The sequence below is a fragment of the Chelonoidis abingdonii genome, chromosome 17, assembly GCF_003597395.2.
Source record: "Chelonoidis abingdonii isolate Lonesome George chromosome 17, CheloAbing_2.0, whole genome shotgun sequence".
Taxonomy (NCBI): Eukaryota; Metazoa; Chordata; order Testudines; family Testudinidae; genus Chelonoidis; species Chelonoidis abingdonii.
The window spans coordinates 35,686,366-35,703,277 of NC_133785.1; the positions used below are offsets into that span (position 1 = coordinate 35,686,366).

The following is a 16,912-nucleotide window of genomic DNA, read 5'->3' on the forward strand; positions in this document are numbered from 1 at the left end:
TTTTATGAGCCGCCAATGCGATATGGCAGTTTAAAAGCAAATGCGGTTTAGGGGTGCATTCTTAGGCAGAGGTACTTTTTCCAGCATCATACCCTAGGATAAGAGCAAAGGTGTCAGTTACCGTTATATAAGGGCGCTGACGTTTTGAGACCCCCACCTGGTTATTTCAGTGGCCGTGTGCCTTATTATGTTGGAGTGTTGCGTTTTGGTTGTCCCATGTTTAAGAAGGATGCAATTCAAACTGGACAGGTTCAGAGACGGGCTACTGGATTATCCGTAGGAATGGAAAAACGCCTGCTCATGAAAGGAGAGCTCAAAGCTTGGCTTGTTGCCTGGCCAAAAGAAATGGCTCGGGGGATATGGCTTGCTATTATATAATATATCAGGCCGGGGATTACGTAGTGGAGGGAGAGGAAATTCTTTTAAGCTTCTAGGTTTACCTAACTCATCGTAGGACCACACAGCGGGAAAGATGGTTCTGTCTAACAAACTGAATATTTAGGAAAAGTTTTTTGACTTGAAATAGATAGTCGTTTCTACAACTATTAGGACATGGAAAGTCGTTTCGTCTGTGGCGACAGCCTTCAGAGGGGGGGAGTGTGGGGCAAAAGACTTTATCTGGCTTTAAGACTAGTTCGATAAGTATTGCGAGGGGATTGATTTGATGGGATAGTTTATTTTGGGACAATTGATCTGGATTATCAGCAGAAAAGTCTGCTTCCGAAATAGGTTGTGAGGGATGTTGGATGGGAATTGAGGATCTGAGTTAACTGAGAAGTAGAATATCTTTCCTGTGGTGCTGGCTGGTGAGTCTTTGCCCACATGCTCAGGGTTTTAGCCTGATCGCATAGTTGCCAGTGTCGGGAGGGAATTTCTCCTCCAGGTGGCAGATTGGCGCGAGTGCCGGCTTTGAGTTTTTTACCTCTCTGCCAGCGTGGATGGTCATTTCTGTTATCCCTATAATATCCGGTTTCACTTCCTGCACCAGTAGCTCCAGTTCCTCCATCTTGTTACCTAGGCTCCTCGCATTAGTGTACAGTCTTTCCACACAGGAGCACTCAAGTCTTTCCACACAGGAGCACCATCCCTTTGCCCCCTCCTCCCCAAGAAAAGCCTGGGTTGGTGTGCTGGAGCAGTAATTAGTGCTGGCAGCACGGTGCTGGATACTAATCATTAGTTTGTTTTTTTCTGTGCAGTTTCTCTATGGGAGAGAGGAACAAAAGAGAGGATATTAAAAAGTAAAGATCAGTTTCCAGTACAGTCCTGGTTGATAACTTGAAGCGTTTTTATTCCCACATGGATTCCACCTACTGTATGGTGTAGATTAAATATGTTTTTATTCCCTTGGTACACGTAACATAAATGAACCCAGTCAAACCATGGCCTCTTGTTTTCACAGTTCCACTAGAAACTTAGCTAGTGGGAATCTGTATAACTCCATTGAGTTCAGTGGAGCTACACCAATTTCATCAGCCTAGAATCTGGCCTTCGAAGATCAGCATAATTACCAGATCCTTCTCTTAATCCTGCATCCCATAGCATTTGAGAGCCCAATCCTGCTCGCTTTCCTGACCCCACTCATAGGGCTACTCGTGTGAGTAAAGCGAGCAGGATTTGCCACCTAAAACGTGAAGGGGGTGGCATGCCAAGGAAAATTGTCTACTTCCCTTTGGAGCCAGAGCTCACTGCAGAAGGAAACAAACTAATCGCAGATTGTTTCTTTCTGCATCAAGTGGAAGAGCAACAGAGGAAACTGACAGGGCTGCTGCTGACACAGCAGAGATGAGAGAGAGAGAAAGAAATGGTAAAAGGTGAGGTGGGGAGGAGACCAAGAAAATACAGGGAAGAGAGATACAGAGAGAGAGATTTTTGGGAGGACCAGCCTATGACCCAGCATTCCTCAAGTGCCATATGATTTTTCTGGAAAAACGTTCCTTCAGATATGAGAGGCTCTACCAAAGTATCTGCTTCAGTAGCCTACTGTGTGTCCAGTCCTGCAACACTTATGCACATGCTTACATTTAGCCAGTGCTGTGGGGCTACTCATATACATAAAGTTGTGTGTGTGCCTGTTTGCAGAATCAGGGGCTACACTATCACACAGATCAACAATGTATTCACCCCAACTGCTGTTGAATTCATAGCCTATAAAGGGAATGCTGCAGAACTGCAGCCAAAACATCGTCCGTCCTCCTAGCATATCTTCATTCCAGTGGTTCAGGGCAGGCATTTACCCCCCGCCTTTTCTGAAAATCCTGTAGAACAACACAGATTCACAGCAGCGTTTTCCTGATCGCAGAGGACCACATGCTGCCCCCCTTACTCATGAAGAGAAATACCGTACGGCACAAGGGGTCCCACCGACATCAGTGAACTCATGCACGCAGATTTATAGCAGCCGAGGATCTGTCCAAATGAGACTACTTGTGAACTGAGCTACCATTCAGAGGGAGTGAGGGGGGTCAAAGTGTGACCCACAGCTAATTTTAGCACTTGGCTTTGTAGGTTGCCAGTGGCCACTACAATAATCAGCAGCCACTTCAGTACTGTGCTTTAAGGCATACTGGTCATTTATTGATTATTCTGAGCACAAGCATATAGTATCCCTTCCCCTGTACCACCTCCATAACTGGCATAAAATTCAAACTAGCCTTCCTTTTTCCCTGTTTGTCAAAGACATGCTGTGCGTGCCCATGCACAACGTTAACCAAACTCCTTCATTTCCCCAGTGCTCTGTGACCTGCGGCAAGGGCTATAAGCAAAGGTTGGTCTCGTGCAGTGAAATTTACACCGAGAAGGACCATTACGAGTACGGTTACCAGAATACAGACAACTGCCCTGGCACCCAGCCACCAAATGTCCACACATGCTACCTTGGGGAATGTCCAGTTTTGGCAACGTGGCGAGTTGGCAACTGGGGAAGCGTAAGTTTAATGTTGCGTTGTGCCTGGAGAGAGGCAGTATTACCAAAGGGTGAGAAAGGTTGAAGTTGAGCTGGTGGGTCAAAACATTGGCCCGAAATTGATGCGTTGGTTAACACACATTCAGGCAATGACACTTTAGCCTATGAGTCTGTTCCCAAGGGTCCCACACCCAGCAGTCAAACAGCTGACAGCTCCCATGATCACAACACTGCTGCTGAAGCCAGGTGACTGAGAACCATCAATGGTTCTCTGATCCCTATGGCCCTTCCTTTCTGCTCTCCCCTTATGTCTTAGCAAGACTGCATGACGCAGATCTCTTCCTCCCAGCTCCCCTCTGTGCTCTGCTTGTCTTACTCTTGCCATCCCAGGTAGCTTGTATATCCCAGCAGCCTTTGCACAGAGGGCAAAAAAGAGGAAGTGATCTTTTGACTGGGATCTAGCAAAAGCAATGGTTGGCCATGTGTTTTGGAATGAAATTCACTCACGTGAATGTTCAAGGCTTAATATGTGAATAATCAATACTCCAAAATTTGGACAAATTTTGAGCATCAACACACAAAGAATTACACTTTCCTTTCCCTCCTTACTTCAAGTGCTATGATAGAGCAGTGAAAAGAATCTAGCCTCTCAGTGTAAAATTATTATAGTGCCAAACCTTTTCTGGATTCTAAACCATCAGATCAGATTTTAGTTAAAAGACAACAATTCACATTTGAAGACTTTGCCATTCTTCGACACATTATGTTCCCCAATGGCTTTGATTCATTAACACATCTCAGGCATATAAGGATATGTATCAAATCTTTATGAGGATTGAGTCAAGCAAAACATTGTGAAATTTGTCTGAGTTAATAGAACTTCTTTTGGGAGTTACACACACTTCATAATGTAAAAATTTGGCTGTTGGTTTCTCCTATTGTCCTTACCAACCATTGTAAACTACCATGGCTTTGCCAGCCTTTGATTTTCAAAATAATTTAATGTGGAAATAATTCTCAGCTTTGTTCAAAGCCTGGGCCCCACTCTGCTCCCATTGAAATGTTATGGTTCAGGGACTGATACAGAGTGACCACTGTGACCCAGAGACAGACACAAATTGATCATTTGTGATTGGTTCTAACGTGTGAAGAACATTTTCACCATCTGACTGTGCACTAGTTAGGAATAAATTTTCAGCAGGAACTAGTGATTCTGGCTGCCCATCCTGAGACACCGTAGATGGGCCTGATATTTAAAACTTAATGGGAGCACTGGTCCTTTTTAAGGTGTCCCAGGTTGGGCACCCAAACATGGAGAGCATCCAAAATCACTCTTGGCTTTTGAAAATTCAGGCCTTGAGTTGCGCAAAACTGGATGGTTTTCGTTTACAGGATCTGGTGTAAACACTTCCTTTGGTTTCAGTTCTTACCCCTGAGTTTCCTTTTGAGTTTGGGTTTCAAAGAGAGCCCAGGTGTAGCTACCATTTCACCTGATCTCTTGCACAGTTTGCATATGAAATCATACATAGGCCCCTTTGAAGAAACATGGGTTTTTCTGTGACCTGGAGCAGAGCTTCACATTTGCAAGCAGAGACTTGCTTGGATTCTGGCTCCCTAATGAATGTTTCTCTGTCATGCATCTCTGCTGGTGCGAAACAATGTCAATCCACTGGGTTGAGCAAGTGGAATGAGCAGTGGGCACTGGGACTCTTTGCTTGAGCATGTGGTTCACTTGAACCATTTCTGCCCCAATCCAGCAAAGTACTTTAAGTCTGGTGAGTAGTCCCACTGAAACTATGGGACTCCTTGTGTGTGTAAAGTTCAGTGTGTGCTCACATGCTATGCTGGGTTGGGGCCTTGGCAATCTGATCTTCACCAACCAACAGTCTGTGTTTTACCTGCCTCACACCGTAAGCACCAGTCATGGCACAGTACTTATGGTGTTTTATTTGATAGTGCTCGGTGACTTGTGGCATTGGAGTGATGCACCGATCAGTGCAATGCTTGACCAATGATGACCAGGCGAGCGCTTTGTGCCATGCTGATTTAAAACCAGAAGAGAGGAGGACGTGTCACAACATCTATGACTGTAAGTCTATGGATTGGTGCTTTCCACTTGCAGTGGGGCCAGAGAGGCACCAAGCGCCTGCAGCTCCCGTTGACTTCCGTGAGGGCTGCAGTCCTTGGCACTTCCCGCATCGGGCCCTTGATTCGGCAAAGCGCCGAACCTGTGTGTGGTTTCCTTGGAACCACTCCCATGCTTAAAGTTAAGCATATTTAGATGCTTCACGGGATCAGGCCCTAAGAGCTCCCAGAAGGAATGGTGATCTACAATGACTACTTGACTACAACTATTTTGGTGTCATTTCAGGTGAATTACCAAGCAGCTGTCAAGATGTTAAAAGACTCAAAGGTGACATTGAAGATGGTGAATATTACCTTAAAGTAAAAGGAAGGATATTAAAGGTGTGTTTCAGCAACCTATTCCGCATTTCTTAGAGCTGCAAGATTATCTTGTGTGCACTCTTCACTTACGCATTTCCCACCATCAGTTTTCTAGTCACATGCTTTTCACCAGTCAGTGCCTGACAAAATTATGATCTCTGTCACTCTCAGATATATTGTGCTGGGATGCAGACTGATAGCCCAAAAGAGTACGTGACGCTTGTCAGTGGGTATGCAGAGAATTTCTCTGAAGTGTACGGCTACAGGTAAGCAATCTCGTGGCTCTGAGCTTCATGGCGCTTTGTTTTCCATGGCAATCCTTTCCTTTCATGAGTAGAAAGGGTTTTCTTTTGATTTAGATTACATAACCCGACTGAATGTCCATATAACGGGAGCAGACGAGAAGACTGCCAGTGTAGGAAAGATTACACAGCAGCTGGTTTTTCTGCCTTCAGCAAAGTCAGGCTGGACCTGAACACAATGCAGATAATAAGTGAGTAAAAACAGGGTCTTTTACCCAAATGGAGCTGTAAGTACAGACAGAGAGAGGGAATTCAGTGTGCCATGTTCTTGGGCTGTCTTGTGAAAGACTTACTTTTGTTTTATACCTGGTCACCCCAAATCATCAGATCTTTACCCTGAAAAGCAGTTTAGGGGCACTAGGAATGATTAAACTATATCACCTTGAGACAGGAAAAAACACAGAATAATGACAGCTTTCTCATTCCTTTGAATGATCTGTTACCTTGCTGTGAACTCAGCCTGGTTTATGTGTTGGTTTGTTGATATTTTTATATTAAATTGGAATCAAATGGCAAATATAGCCCTGGAGAGCCTGGCCCTGCGTCTCTCTCTCTCACTCACACATGCCATTAGCGGCAATTGCAGGATGGGGCCCCAGTGATTCAGAGATGCTCATTCCTGCATAGAGCACTCCAGTATATAACTCCCATTAATGCAGTTGGAACTGAACTCTGCGATCTTCAAGGGCCTGATCCAATAGCCATTGAGTCAATAGGAGTATTTCCCTTGACTTCAGCAGGCATTGAGCCAACTCTAGGGACCCAAACTTACTCCTGTTGAAGGTGATGGGAGCTGTGCTATTGGCTTCAGTGGGAGGAGGATGGGACATATCAATCCTATGCCTGCCATGCCCATGGACGCTGGGTGAGCTGGGGGTGCTTGTCTGATGGCCCATTTAGATTGACTTCAGGAGGAGACCCACACACCTATATCTAAGGGTAGAATTTGGCAGGGTATCAGTTTTCAGTAAATATTTAAAAAATGCAACATAGGATTAGTACTGGCGTTGAGGGGACAAAGATTGCAGATTTTTAAATTGACCAGATAAACCAGTTTCATGTGATCACTTCCTTTGCAAATTGCTAGGCACCCTGGCAATATCCTCACCTCTGTGAGCTATAGAAACCAGGAGGTTCAGATTTTCAAAGGAGCCTAAGGTGGTAAGACACCCCAGTCCCATCGAAATACAAAAGGAAATGGTCATTTAATCTCCATAGTCTCCTCTGAAAATCCTGGTCTGATTTTGTTGAGTTGTACGTTATTTGAAATCAATCAGCTGGCATTTTTCACTAAACCCGTCTAACTTTGAAACAACAGTTTTGTTCTGTTCCAATACTGTGTTTTGTTTAAGGGAAAATATACGCTTTAGATGTTCATGTGTTTTGTGTTACTGGTGGGTTCAGATTACTGGGAAATTTTCTGCTGTGAGAATAAAACCATTATGTCCGTGTTAGTTGTTGTTTCTACACAGTCAAATTCATCACAGTACTTGAAGACATGCACAACTTTCAATATGTGAGGAATCCCACTCTGTCCAGTGCGTTAGTCGTGTTTGGAATTTACGCATGTTCTTAAGCATCCTGCTGAATTGGGGTTTTACTGCTGCAGAGCTAAGAGAAAATATCTTGCTGAACTCCCTAGATAAACGTATAAAAGCAAATTTCCTAGATGTACTGGTTAGCAAATAACGTGTTCAAATTTCTCTCTCCCCATCTGCCCTCTCTATGCTGTTCACCAAATAATTTTCTCAGCAACTGATTCACAGTTTGCCCGGACACATGATGGACGACCTGTTCCTTATGCCACTGCGGGGGACTGCTACAGTGCGGCCAAATGCCCACAGGTATTTGACAATAACATTTCTTAGGGACTGGTTCCATTTATTATGTTCAGACTTTCTATTAATTACTCTTGATCACGTCAGCCCAACTCCAACAACTGTCACATTCTCATCTCAGCGGTCTGAAACTTTCTTTCGTCTGTACAAACTGTACTTTCTGTTCTGCAAACAGCCATTGGGTTATTGGGGGACAACTAGCAGGGTTCAGAAAGAGACATTCCATAAAGCCTGATCCAACTGCCCAACATAGGGAGAGAGAATTGACAATAAAGGGGAAACAAGGGTAAAAAAAAAAAAAAAAAAAGATTGGAGTGGTTTTGCCTGATTCAGTTTGCACTGGTGGGATCTATTGATCTAGGGTACTTATCTGGCTCTCGACAGTAGTGTGTATGCACCTGGCTTTTTTAATGCATTTATTCTCTCAGCAGCCCTGTGAGATAGGGCAGTGCTGTTACCCCCACTTTTCAGGTGGGGCACAAAGAGACTAAGTGACCTGCCCAGGAAGTCTGTGGCGAAGTAGGGAAATGAACCTGGATCTCCCAAATCCCTAGCTAGCACCTTATGCTCTGAACCATTCTTCTGCTAGGTTGAGCTATTAGATCAGTGCTTGTCAACCTTTTTCATTTGCGGACCCCTAAAAATGTTGGATGGAGGTGCAGACCCCTTTGGAAATCTTAGCCATAGTCTGCAGACCCTCAGGGGTGTGCAGACCAGAGGTTGAAAACCACTGTTCTCTGGTAACGACAACCTTTCTCAGACCTCTTAGACATAGTCTGTGGACCCCCAGGGTTGAAAGCCACAGTGTGAGACAGTCAGAGATGTGTGATGTAACTGAACTGCAGGAGTGGGTCTGGGGTGGAGCAGCGGATCTGTGAATCATCAGCATAACAGCGATGCTTCAAACTGTTAGAGTTGCAGAGGGCCCACAGGCTGAAAGTAGAAAGAGAAAAGGGGAGAGCCTATCAGGGAACCCTGAGAGACTTCTTCACTAGTGAGAGAGGCGCAGAGGAGTGGCTGGAGAACAAGGATGGAGATCAAAGTAGCACAGTCACAGAGTGCTAAGGCATAGAGAGAGGACAACTTTACCAGCCAAGCCAAGAAAAATGCAACCAAAGAGGAGGTGTGGCTGGGAAGGGGACAGAGCCAAACAGCAGATCAAAGAGAAGGAAGTCAGGTGAGCAGGAACAGGGATCATGCACTTGAGAAGCCTAGAGGCAAAATGGAGGATGGAGATGGGCTTGTCACGAGGCTTGCAGGAAGGTTTTCAGGGGCCAGAGGGAATGTGGCATATCTGAAGGTGAAGGGAGAATGGTTAAAGAGGAGGGAGAGCGGATGGAAGAGGAAGGTTCAGAGCTGGAAGGATATGGGGGATTTAGGAGAGAGGAGTGAGAGAGACACCTCAAATTGGAGATCAGGTTGAAGAAGACAGTGCTGGGAAAGGTGTGTGAAGAGGATTGAGGCAAGTGGAAGGCAGTGGAGGGAGGCATCCTCAGATAACACATGTGTTCCTGCAGAGAATGCAAGCAAGAGGAAGTTGAGAGTCAGAAGCAAGAAGGGGCTGGGGGGCTGGGGGCACGGGTACAGCCAGTGAGCAGTAGAGCTGTTTGGCAAGGAAGATGGTGGCGCTGAAGGCAGACTCGATCAATCTAGTGAAGTCTGTGATATCTTCTGGTCTCTGCCGCAGGGGAGCAGTGCACTGGTGTTGGGGCACACACAGCAGAGGGAGAGGAGAGCAAAGGGGCCAAGTGTGGAGGTGTTTGTGCTGCCTGCAGAGGAAAGGGAGGGAAGGATAGGCCCAGTGAGGTGGAGATGTGTGGTTGTGCATATTTGGAAATGCTCCAGCATGCAGGGGCGCCGGAATGGGGGGCCAAGGGTTATGGTGCTCCCACTTTTTACCTAGCAATGGGAAGGAGAGGCTGGAGAGGAACGATTGGAGGGCAGGATCCTAGGGGGAAAGGGTGGTGCAAGGATGGGGGAAGGGTTGGTGTGTGGGTGGGGCCTCGGGAGGGGAAGGGTGGTGCGAGGGCGGAGCGTCCGTTTGGTAGCCCCACATACACATTTTTAGGGCCCTTCTGCTGCTCCTACTAGCATGTAGTAGCTTCACCCTGGCGTGTGGTGTGATATACTCTATATTGAAATACAATATGTCAGTAGAAGGCTAGTTTACATTATGTTACAGGTGCCTCATTTTGCCTCCTAGGTGTTATCAGCTTCCATCACAACCAGCTTATAACACTGTTGAATTCCGGAGTAAAAATAACAAATGATCAATTCTGATAGTAAGAACTTGTTTCTTGACCTTAGTCATAGGGGAAGGGCCTGGGAGTGAGGTTTAGTGAATAAGGAGTCCAGGAAGCTGACAGCAGAAGAGAGGTCTCTCCAGTTCCTTGCCTTCCAACTTTTGGACCACCACGTCTCAGGGTGCTTTCTTTCTGTACAGCACCACGTCTCAGGGATTGACTTGTTACTTCAGGAACATTCAGGAATGTTGATTTCTCTCCACCTAAGTAGATACTTGGCATTTAACTGGAAATTCACATTCCAGAGGAAGCGAATACATTGAGCACAGCTAGCCGCAGTCTGCCTTTTCCTAGCAGAGCAGCCATCTCGGACTCCGGGTCAGGCTGATTTAACAGCCAGCAGGTTCACGGACTTTGGGTTAGGTGGAAAGGGGGATTTCAAAGCACAAAGTCAGATGGGCATTTGCCAACGAGAGTTTTGCATGGGCATCAAGTGCAGACTTACCCCTTAATTTTGTGAGCATTTTTTGCTTCTGGAAAAAAAAGGACAGTTAAGTTAAGGGCATATCTAAAAACCAAACAAAACAGAGTTTTGATTTTTATTTAAGTTGGGGCCGGGGGAAGGTAGGACAAAATAAGGACATGGATGCCCTCTGCAGGTGAGAAGGGAGAAAAAAAAGCTATGAAGTGAGGTTGAGTTGGATGCAGTTTTGTTCCATGTTCCAGGAGCTGATGAAGCATACCAGGTTCTGCAGCTTGCAATGGGAAGGCCAAGAATGCCCTCATCTGGCCAATGGTGGAAAAGCAGCCCCCTCCTCTGAAGCCCCAAATGAAAGAAATTCTTAATCTGAGTCATGCTGTGATTTGTACAGTATGTGCTAATCACTCTCAAGGCCTGGAAAAATTGAAAACATCGCCGGCAAGATCATGTTAGAAAAATGACACCATGGCATGTTGTTACAGAAGCATGCTTGCAACAATGAAGAATAACATAATTTAAATATGGCTCTGAGGTTATCTGGGGTCTCTGGTTCCTTGTGCATCTCTCTCAGAGCAAGTTTTGCTTGAGCCATTTCAGAAGGTACATCTTTGTGATAACCGATATGTTTTTATGTTTTTTAGGGTCGCTTTAGCATTGACCTTTACAAAACAGGCCTTTCGCTAACAGAAACAGCAAAATGGATCTCACAAGGAAATTACGCAGTGTCGGAAATCCAAAAATCCTCAGTAAGAGAATGAGCGTATTAATTCTGAATCTGGTTATACCTGCTAATGTGAGGTACCTAATTACCGTGTACCACATTATGGTGCATAGAATCATTCTTCTAACAACATGTCATAATAAAATCTAACGTAAGGCATTAGCTATGTGAAGCATAGCCGATAACTCTGTGTGTGTGTGTGTGTGTGTGTGTGTGTGTGTTGGAGTAGGACAGGTGTAGTAAACTTAACTTGATCTGAATTATTGCAGTTAATTAATGGGTCTGTTTAATCGGGAAGCTAAAATCAATGAACACTGTGGTGCAGACATGTCTTTAATTAGCTTCTGAATCCTTCTGCAAGGAGCCTGTGCCAGAAGGATGTGGAACCAGGACATTCTGTGTCCATGCCTCAGGAAAAGTTCTTGCTGGGAGCTTTGCCTGAGTAAGGGCTGCAAAATTTGACATCATTGGCCTTTTCTATCATAACATCTGCTCTTGGTCATGAAATTAATCAGTAAAACCAGTAATGGGGGTGTGGCTATTATTATTTGCTTGCAGGAGCTTTTAGAGGCTCCAGCCAAGAATCAGGATCCCATTTCACTAGGCACTGTACACAAATGTAATGAAGAGGACAGTCCCTGCCCTCAAGCAGCTTAACTCTTTTGGCTGCTAGAGCAGGTAATCTTAAAGACCCACTCAGTCAATGTTTGTCCATCTGTGTCCAGCACAGGTAGATATTAGGGTTAGATGCTGGCTTATCCCTGGTAAGTATCAGATGCTGGTTGTGACAGGCATCGCAGTTTCCTGCAAAATGCTTGGAAAACCTTACTGAATTAAGTTTAAGTATCTTTGGAGTCCAATGTATTGAATGCCGAGGTTCTGCATTATTGTGGGCTGTGGTAATCAAGGGGCTGTATCGAACAATGTGGCAGACAAGGATGATCTTTTGGGACAATATGCATGACGCGGAATTCCTGGGGAATCTCTAGGAGGAGGTGAATACAAATGCCATCTGCTGGTTAGTCAAAACACAACCTTTTGAAGCCAGGCCCAGAGGAAGGGATTGTTGTCTGCTCATTACCTGTTTCCGAAGGTTGGGGATCAAAGGCCCAAGCTGAAAAAAGAAACAGGCTGATCTGCGCTGTCGGTGTCTTGTTCTGAATTGAGGCTGTTATGAACTTTAAAAGCGGCAAAGAGTCCTGTGGCACATTATAAACTAACAGATGTATTGGAGCATGAGCTTTCATGGGTGAGTACCCACTTCGTCAGATGCATGCATGTTAGTCTATAAGGTGCCACAGGACTCTCTGCTGCTTTTACAGATCCAGACTAACACGGCTACCCCTCTGATACATGTTATGAACTTGTAACCACAGAAAACCCCCTTGGGGAGGTTTGAAGGACTAGCTCCAACCAGAGCCCTTGTTAGAGTTGGAAGGTGATCTCTGGTAAGCTTCTTAGCATGTGTGTAAGCAACGAACTGTGCAGTCTGGAAAATCCCCGGTCAGGAGGGAGAGAGTTACGGGTCTCCACCCAAGAGAGGTGATGGCTGAAGAACCTGGAGCCTAGAGCAGGTGCCCTTGGGGGACCACAGAGGTGGAAATACAGATGCAGTTGCCCTGAACTGTGGTGCTGGTATTACTTAGAAAGAGAAAGAGGCAGAAGGGGTGGCAGAGAGTGGGAGAAGAGGGTGTCAGGGTATGAGGTGAGAAGATAGGGTGGGAGAAGTGAGAAAAGATAAAGACTGAAGCTAGCAGAGAGGAAGAAAAGAACTAAGGAAGAGAGTCAGTCTTGGGCTGTAATGTCTTCCGGCTGCATCCTCTTAGAGTTCATGGCTAAGGTTTTCAGAGGAGCCTCTGCGGGTTTCAAGAGGAACTGGACATCTGACTCTCATAGGCACCTTTCATACTTCCAGCCAGCACCCTGAATAAGAACGTGAGGATCAGCCCTCTGCTCACTTCAGATTCCCACTTTATACTTGGGGCTTCATCCAGCCAGGTGCCGAGCAGCGTGAGAGCAATCTCACTGAAATCAAAGCTACATGCCTGGGCCACAGTGCTCAACATCTCATCCGATGGAGCCCTTCATGGCTTGCACAGACACGGTGTGAATTGCTTGCAGCACATGGTCAATGGGAGGTGGATGTTCCCTGTGGATATTCACCTCTCACACCTTCTCCCCTCCAGATATTGATCATGCTTTGAACTCTGAGAATCGGTGCTAACTTTTGGAAGTCATTTTGGTCATTATTTCCAGTGTGCGGTATTATCCAGAGGTCAGTGCCTCAGAGAACCCCCATCTACAACCCCACGTCACCATAAGCATGTAACATTTATACCTTGCATTACTTTTCTGCTCTATGGCTTGGTTATTATTATTTGCTCCGTGGCCCAAGTGGCTAGCCAGTTATCGAGGCTTTGCAGGATTGCTTCCGTTAGGAAGAATGGAAGATACAAGTCAGGTATATCCTTTGATGCAATCCTGTTTATTTACAAAGAATGTACACCACCGCCTGTTTCTCTATGGCAGGCAATTACCTTGCTTCCAAGCCTGCCTCTCTAGGCAGTCATGTGTCCCAAGGAACTCTGTCTCTCAGATCTCTTTCTCAGGATCATGCTCACCACTGCTTCTCTCACAGTCTGTTCGCTTCACACGCACACATGTGGGGTGTCAAACAAGCCCTTGGTGCCGTGTTTGCAATCAGAGCCAAAGAAACCCTTCTTATTTCCCTCAATTAATTCTTGCTCAGGCTTGCCATGCACCCCAACGCCTTGGGCAGTGGCTTCTATTGTTTTAGCTATCACTATATAAAAGGAGATTAATTGCTTCTTCCAGTTGCCATTTAACCAGGTTTCATGATCAGAGCCCCACCTGATGGCAGCCATTCGCACCATCCAGCATAACACCATTTATTATTTGTACTGTGATAGTGCCTAGAAGCCATGCTTATGGCCCAGGACCCTGTCAAACTAGATGATCATAATGATCCCTTCTGACCTTTAAAGTCTATGATTCTGTTGTACTAGGTGCTGTCCAAACTCAGGTGATCTTCGATAAGGATAATGCCACTGGTGTTTGAGCTGCTGCTTTCTCCTGATGCTAGTCAGTTTGGACTCATAACAATGGTGTGATATGTCAGTGTTTCTTTCTAGGCCTTTTTATCTCACTTTGCTAAAGATTATATTTTGGTGGCGGGGGGGAAAGGATTTGGATCCGGCAGTCAAGTTTGTGCCTGATTATGGACTAGGGTCAAAGCTTATCCAAAGGGGTGGTGAGGCGCTGTGCTGTCCCAGGGCTAGCACCAGGAGGCAGAATACCTCCCTGAACTCCCCCAGCACAAGGGGCACTACCATGCCCATGCTTCCTGTGCAACAGTCCCTCTCTGCTCACCAGTGCATGGAGTGTGCGGGGGGAGCAGGCATAGCTTTCCCTCTTCTCTGCGCCTTCTGGCTCCTCTGAGGGCACTGTGTGCCCCTAGAGTAATAGGAACAAAGCAATCTCTGCTCTCACCTTTGTGCAGGGGAGTCCAGCCAGGCCCCTGTCCTCTTCTCCTGCATCCCTTTGCCCCTCTCCTCTCTTTCCTGAAAGATTAGCAATTCTGTCTCCTCCTTTTGGAGGCAGCTCAGTGCTGGGGGAAGCTCCTTGTGCCGCACCCCACTCTGCACCCATGTCAGGGACCAGCAGAATCCAGCCTGAGATTGGTCAGTTTTAGGGTTTTCTGTATCCCTTGCAACACCTGATGACATCACTGGTACCTAATACTCAGAGGAACAGCGGTTTCTGCTCCGCTTTACCTGCCAGTGAGCTTAGGACACAAAGTCCTGGATCTGAGTTGGGGCCGGGACAGATCTATTCATCTCCCCTTCAGGAAGGAGAAGCTTCAGCAGCAAACCTCCCGCAATTGAGTTAGGTGCTGAGAGAGGCGAATGAGGCAATTACAGTTGGCAGAATTAAAACAAACCCTGAGGGACATGGCTTAGTTTAATCACCCTTGGCAACCTGTCTGGTTTCCTTCTTGGGGTGTAAGCGCCAGAGCAAACCGAAGGAGAGAAGAAACACCAATCAGAGATGAGAGTGGTCTGCTACAATTGCAGATCAATAGCACCAAGCACAGGAGAGAGTTCATACACTGCAGTTTAAAAATAAGTGCTCTGTGCGGGCTTGCACTGCACTTACGTCCAATTGTCAGGTAATTCAAGGCACAATTCTCCTCTGAAGAGTGTCTGTTTGTGCAAAGGACCAAGGGGGGGGCATGCTATGTAGACAAACGAGGCGGAGAGGGCCAAATTCAAATCTCAGTTACTCTGGTGTAGATCCATTGAACCTGATAGGGTTACACTGGTTTAACTAGATCAGACTCAGGCCTAAGGTATTCTCATTCTTGTCTGTCTTTCACCATCTGTCAGTGGGCTGCAGCAAAGGTAGTCGATAGGTGGACTGCAGGCCAAATCTGGACCGCCAGACGCTTTTGAACAGACCCAGAAATTGTTCTTATTTACTTGAGGTGGTGAGTGATTGGTGGTAGGGTTATTTGGCTTTTTATTATTTTCCTCCGGAGTCTGGACTTTGACCAAGGAATTTGGACCTTGACAAAAAAATAATTGACTGCCCCTGGTCAACAGCGAAGAAAGGATGGAGAGCACTGTAGGCATTTGGGAGAACAGCAGCCAGATCTAGAAACTCCACATTCCCACAGCATCACTTTTCATCCTCTGAGCCACACCAGACATTTCCCCTCCAAATAAACACTTGGATGTAGTGTCGGCAAACATCTTTCCTTGCTCTTCACGTGCTCAGTAACATTAGAGGTGCAGTTTCTTTCCAGCTCTCTTGTTTCTTGTGTCTAATCTGTGTTCCTATCCAAGGGGAGGAGCCAAGTAATTCACTCATGAGAAAGTTCTCTCTGTGGGGGCAAGTTGGAGAAAGCTCAGGCCTAGAGGACTTCCCATCAAATGGCCTGCTCCTTGGGTGTCATTGCATTTGACAGTTCACAAATACTCTACTTTGTCTGCATTCAAATAGGCCACCATCTGACCTCTTAGCCATAAATGTAATTACATTTGCATCAAAGAGAAAAAGTGCTGTTAATTTGTAAATCATTATAGATTTTTAGGAGGGATTTTTTCCCTTCCAATAAACTTTTTTAGTTTTATTATTAAAACTCCCACAGACTCAGGTATCTGGAAATGGCGGCATTTGATTTCCTCTGGTGTGACGTGGTTTTGAGACATCATTTCTGATTTTTCCCGCAGGATGGTACCAAAGTCATAGGGAAATGTGGTGGTTACTGTGGAAAGTGCACTCCGTCATCTGGAACAGGCCTTGAGGTTCAAGTGTTGTAGCAATGGTAGGTTCCCATTGTTTTGGTGCTAAAGGAAATGGTTCCAGCAATTTATTGCTAAAGAAAAACACTCCTGAGTCCTATTTTCAAACCGGATTTAGGCACTTTGAATTCTGTCTGCTTGGGACTCAGGCATTTTTTAAAATGTTACCCTGAGTGCCTAAGTCTCATTTGAAAATGGGACTTTGGCTTTGGGCTTCTAAGTCACTTAAGTGCTTTTGAAAATGTTACCCAGTATTTAAACGCTACTGGTATTAAAATTTGACTTGTATATAATCCAAAGGGATTATCAAACAACCATACCTCACGGATACCCAGCCACCATTGGGATCGTGAGGACTGCCAGCTGGCACATATAACACAAGGCAAGGAATTGCTTTATGTCCTAGGCACCGGGACAAACCACTCTACTTGAAGAAAATACCAGCAATCATATGGACCAAATTTTCAGAGTAGGTCCACATGCAAAAAAGGCATGCTCATTTGTGGACCTACATTTATGCCTGCATTTTCCATGATTGTACACACAGCTACTGAAATTACATGTGCAGAATAGGGATTCATCTGCATGTGCAGCAATTACACGTGCAGTCATGGTAAGTGCAATGGTAAATCACATGGGTCCAGTCTTTAATGTTC

At 45.7% G+C, this 16,912-nt stretch overlaps 1 protein-coding gene across 2 annotated transcripts in view; it reads left to right on the top strand.

The window, feature by feature from the left end:
• The window catches only part of ADAMTS9 (ADAM metallopeptidase with thrombospondin type 1 motif 9), a 144,286-nt gene that overhangs the window by 125,234 nt on the left and 2,140 nt on the right, over positions 1 to 16,912 (top strand). For both annotated transcript variants that reach the window (XM_032801023.2, XM_032801024.2), the window contains exons 32-39: positions 2,730 to 2,924; positions 4,859 to 4,991; positions 5,274 to 5,368; positions 5,519 to 5,613; positions 5,707 to 5,840; positions 7,402 to 7,493; positions 10,853 to 10,957; positions 16,185 to 16,279. In XM_032801023.2, the coding sequence (XP_032656914.1) occupies positions 2,730 to 2,924; positions 4,859 to 4,991; positions 5,274 to 5,368; positions 5,519 to 5,613; positions 5,707 to 5,840; positions 7,402 to 7,493; positions 10,853 to 10,957; positions 16,185 to 16,274 (939 nt within the window). In that variant the 3' untranslated portion in view covers positions 16,275 to 16,279. The remainder of the gene's footprint in view (positions 1 to 2,729; positions 2,925 to 4,858; positions 4,992 to 5,273; positions 5,369 to 5,518; positions 5,614 to 5,706; positions 5,841 to 7,401; positions 7,494 to 10,852; positions 10,958 to 16,184; positions 16,280 to 16,912) is intronic.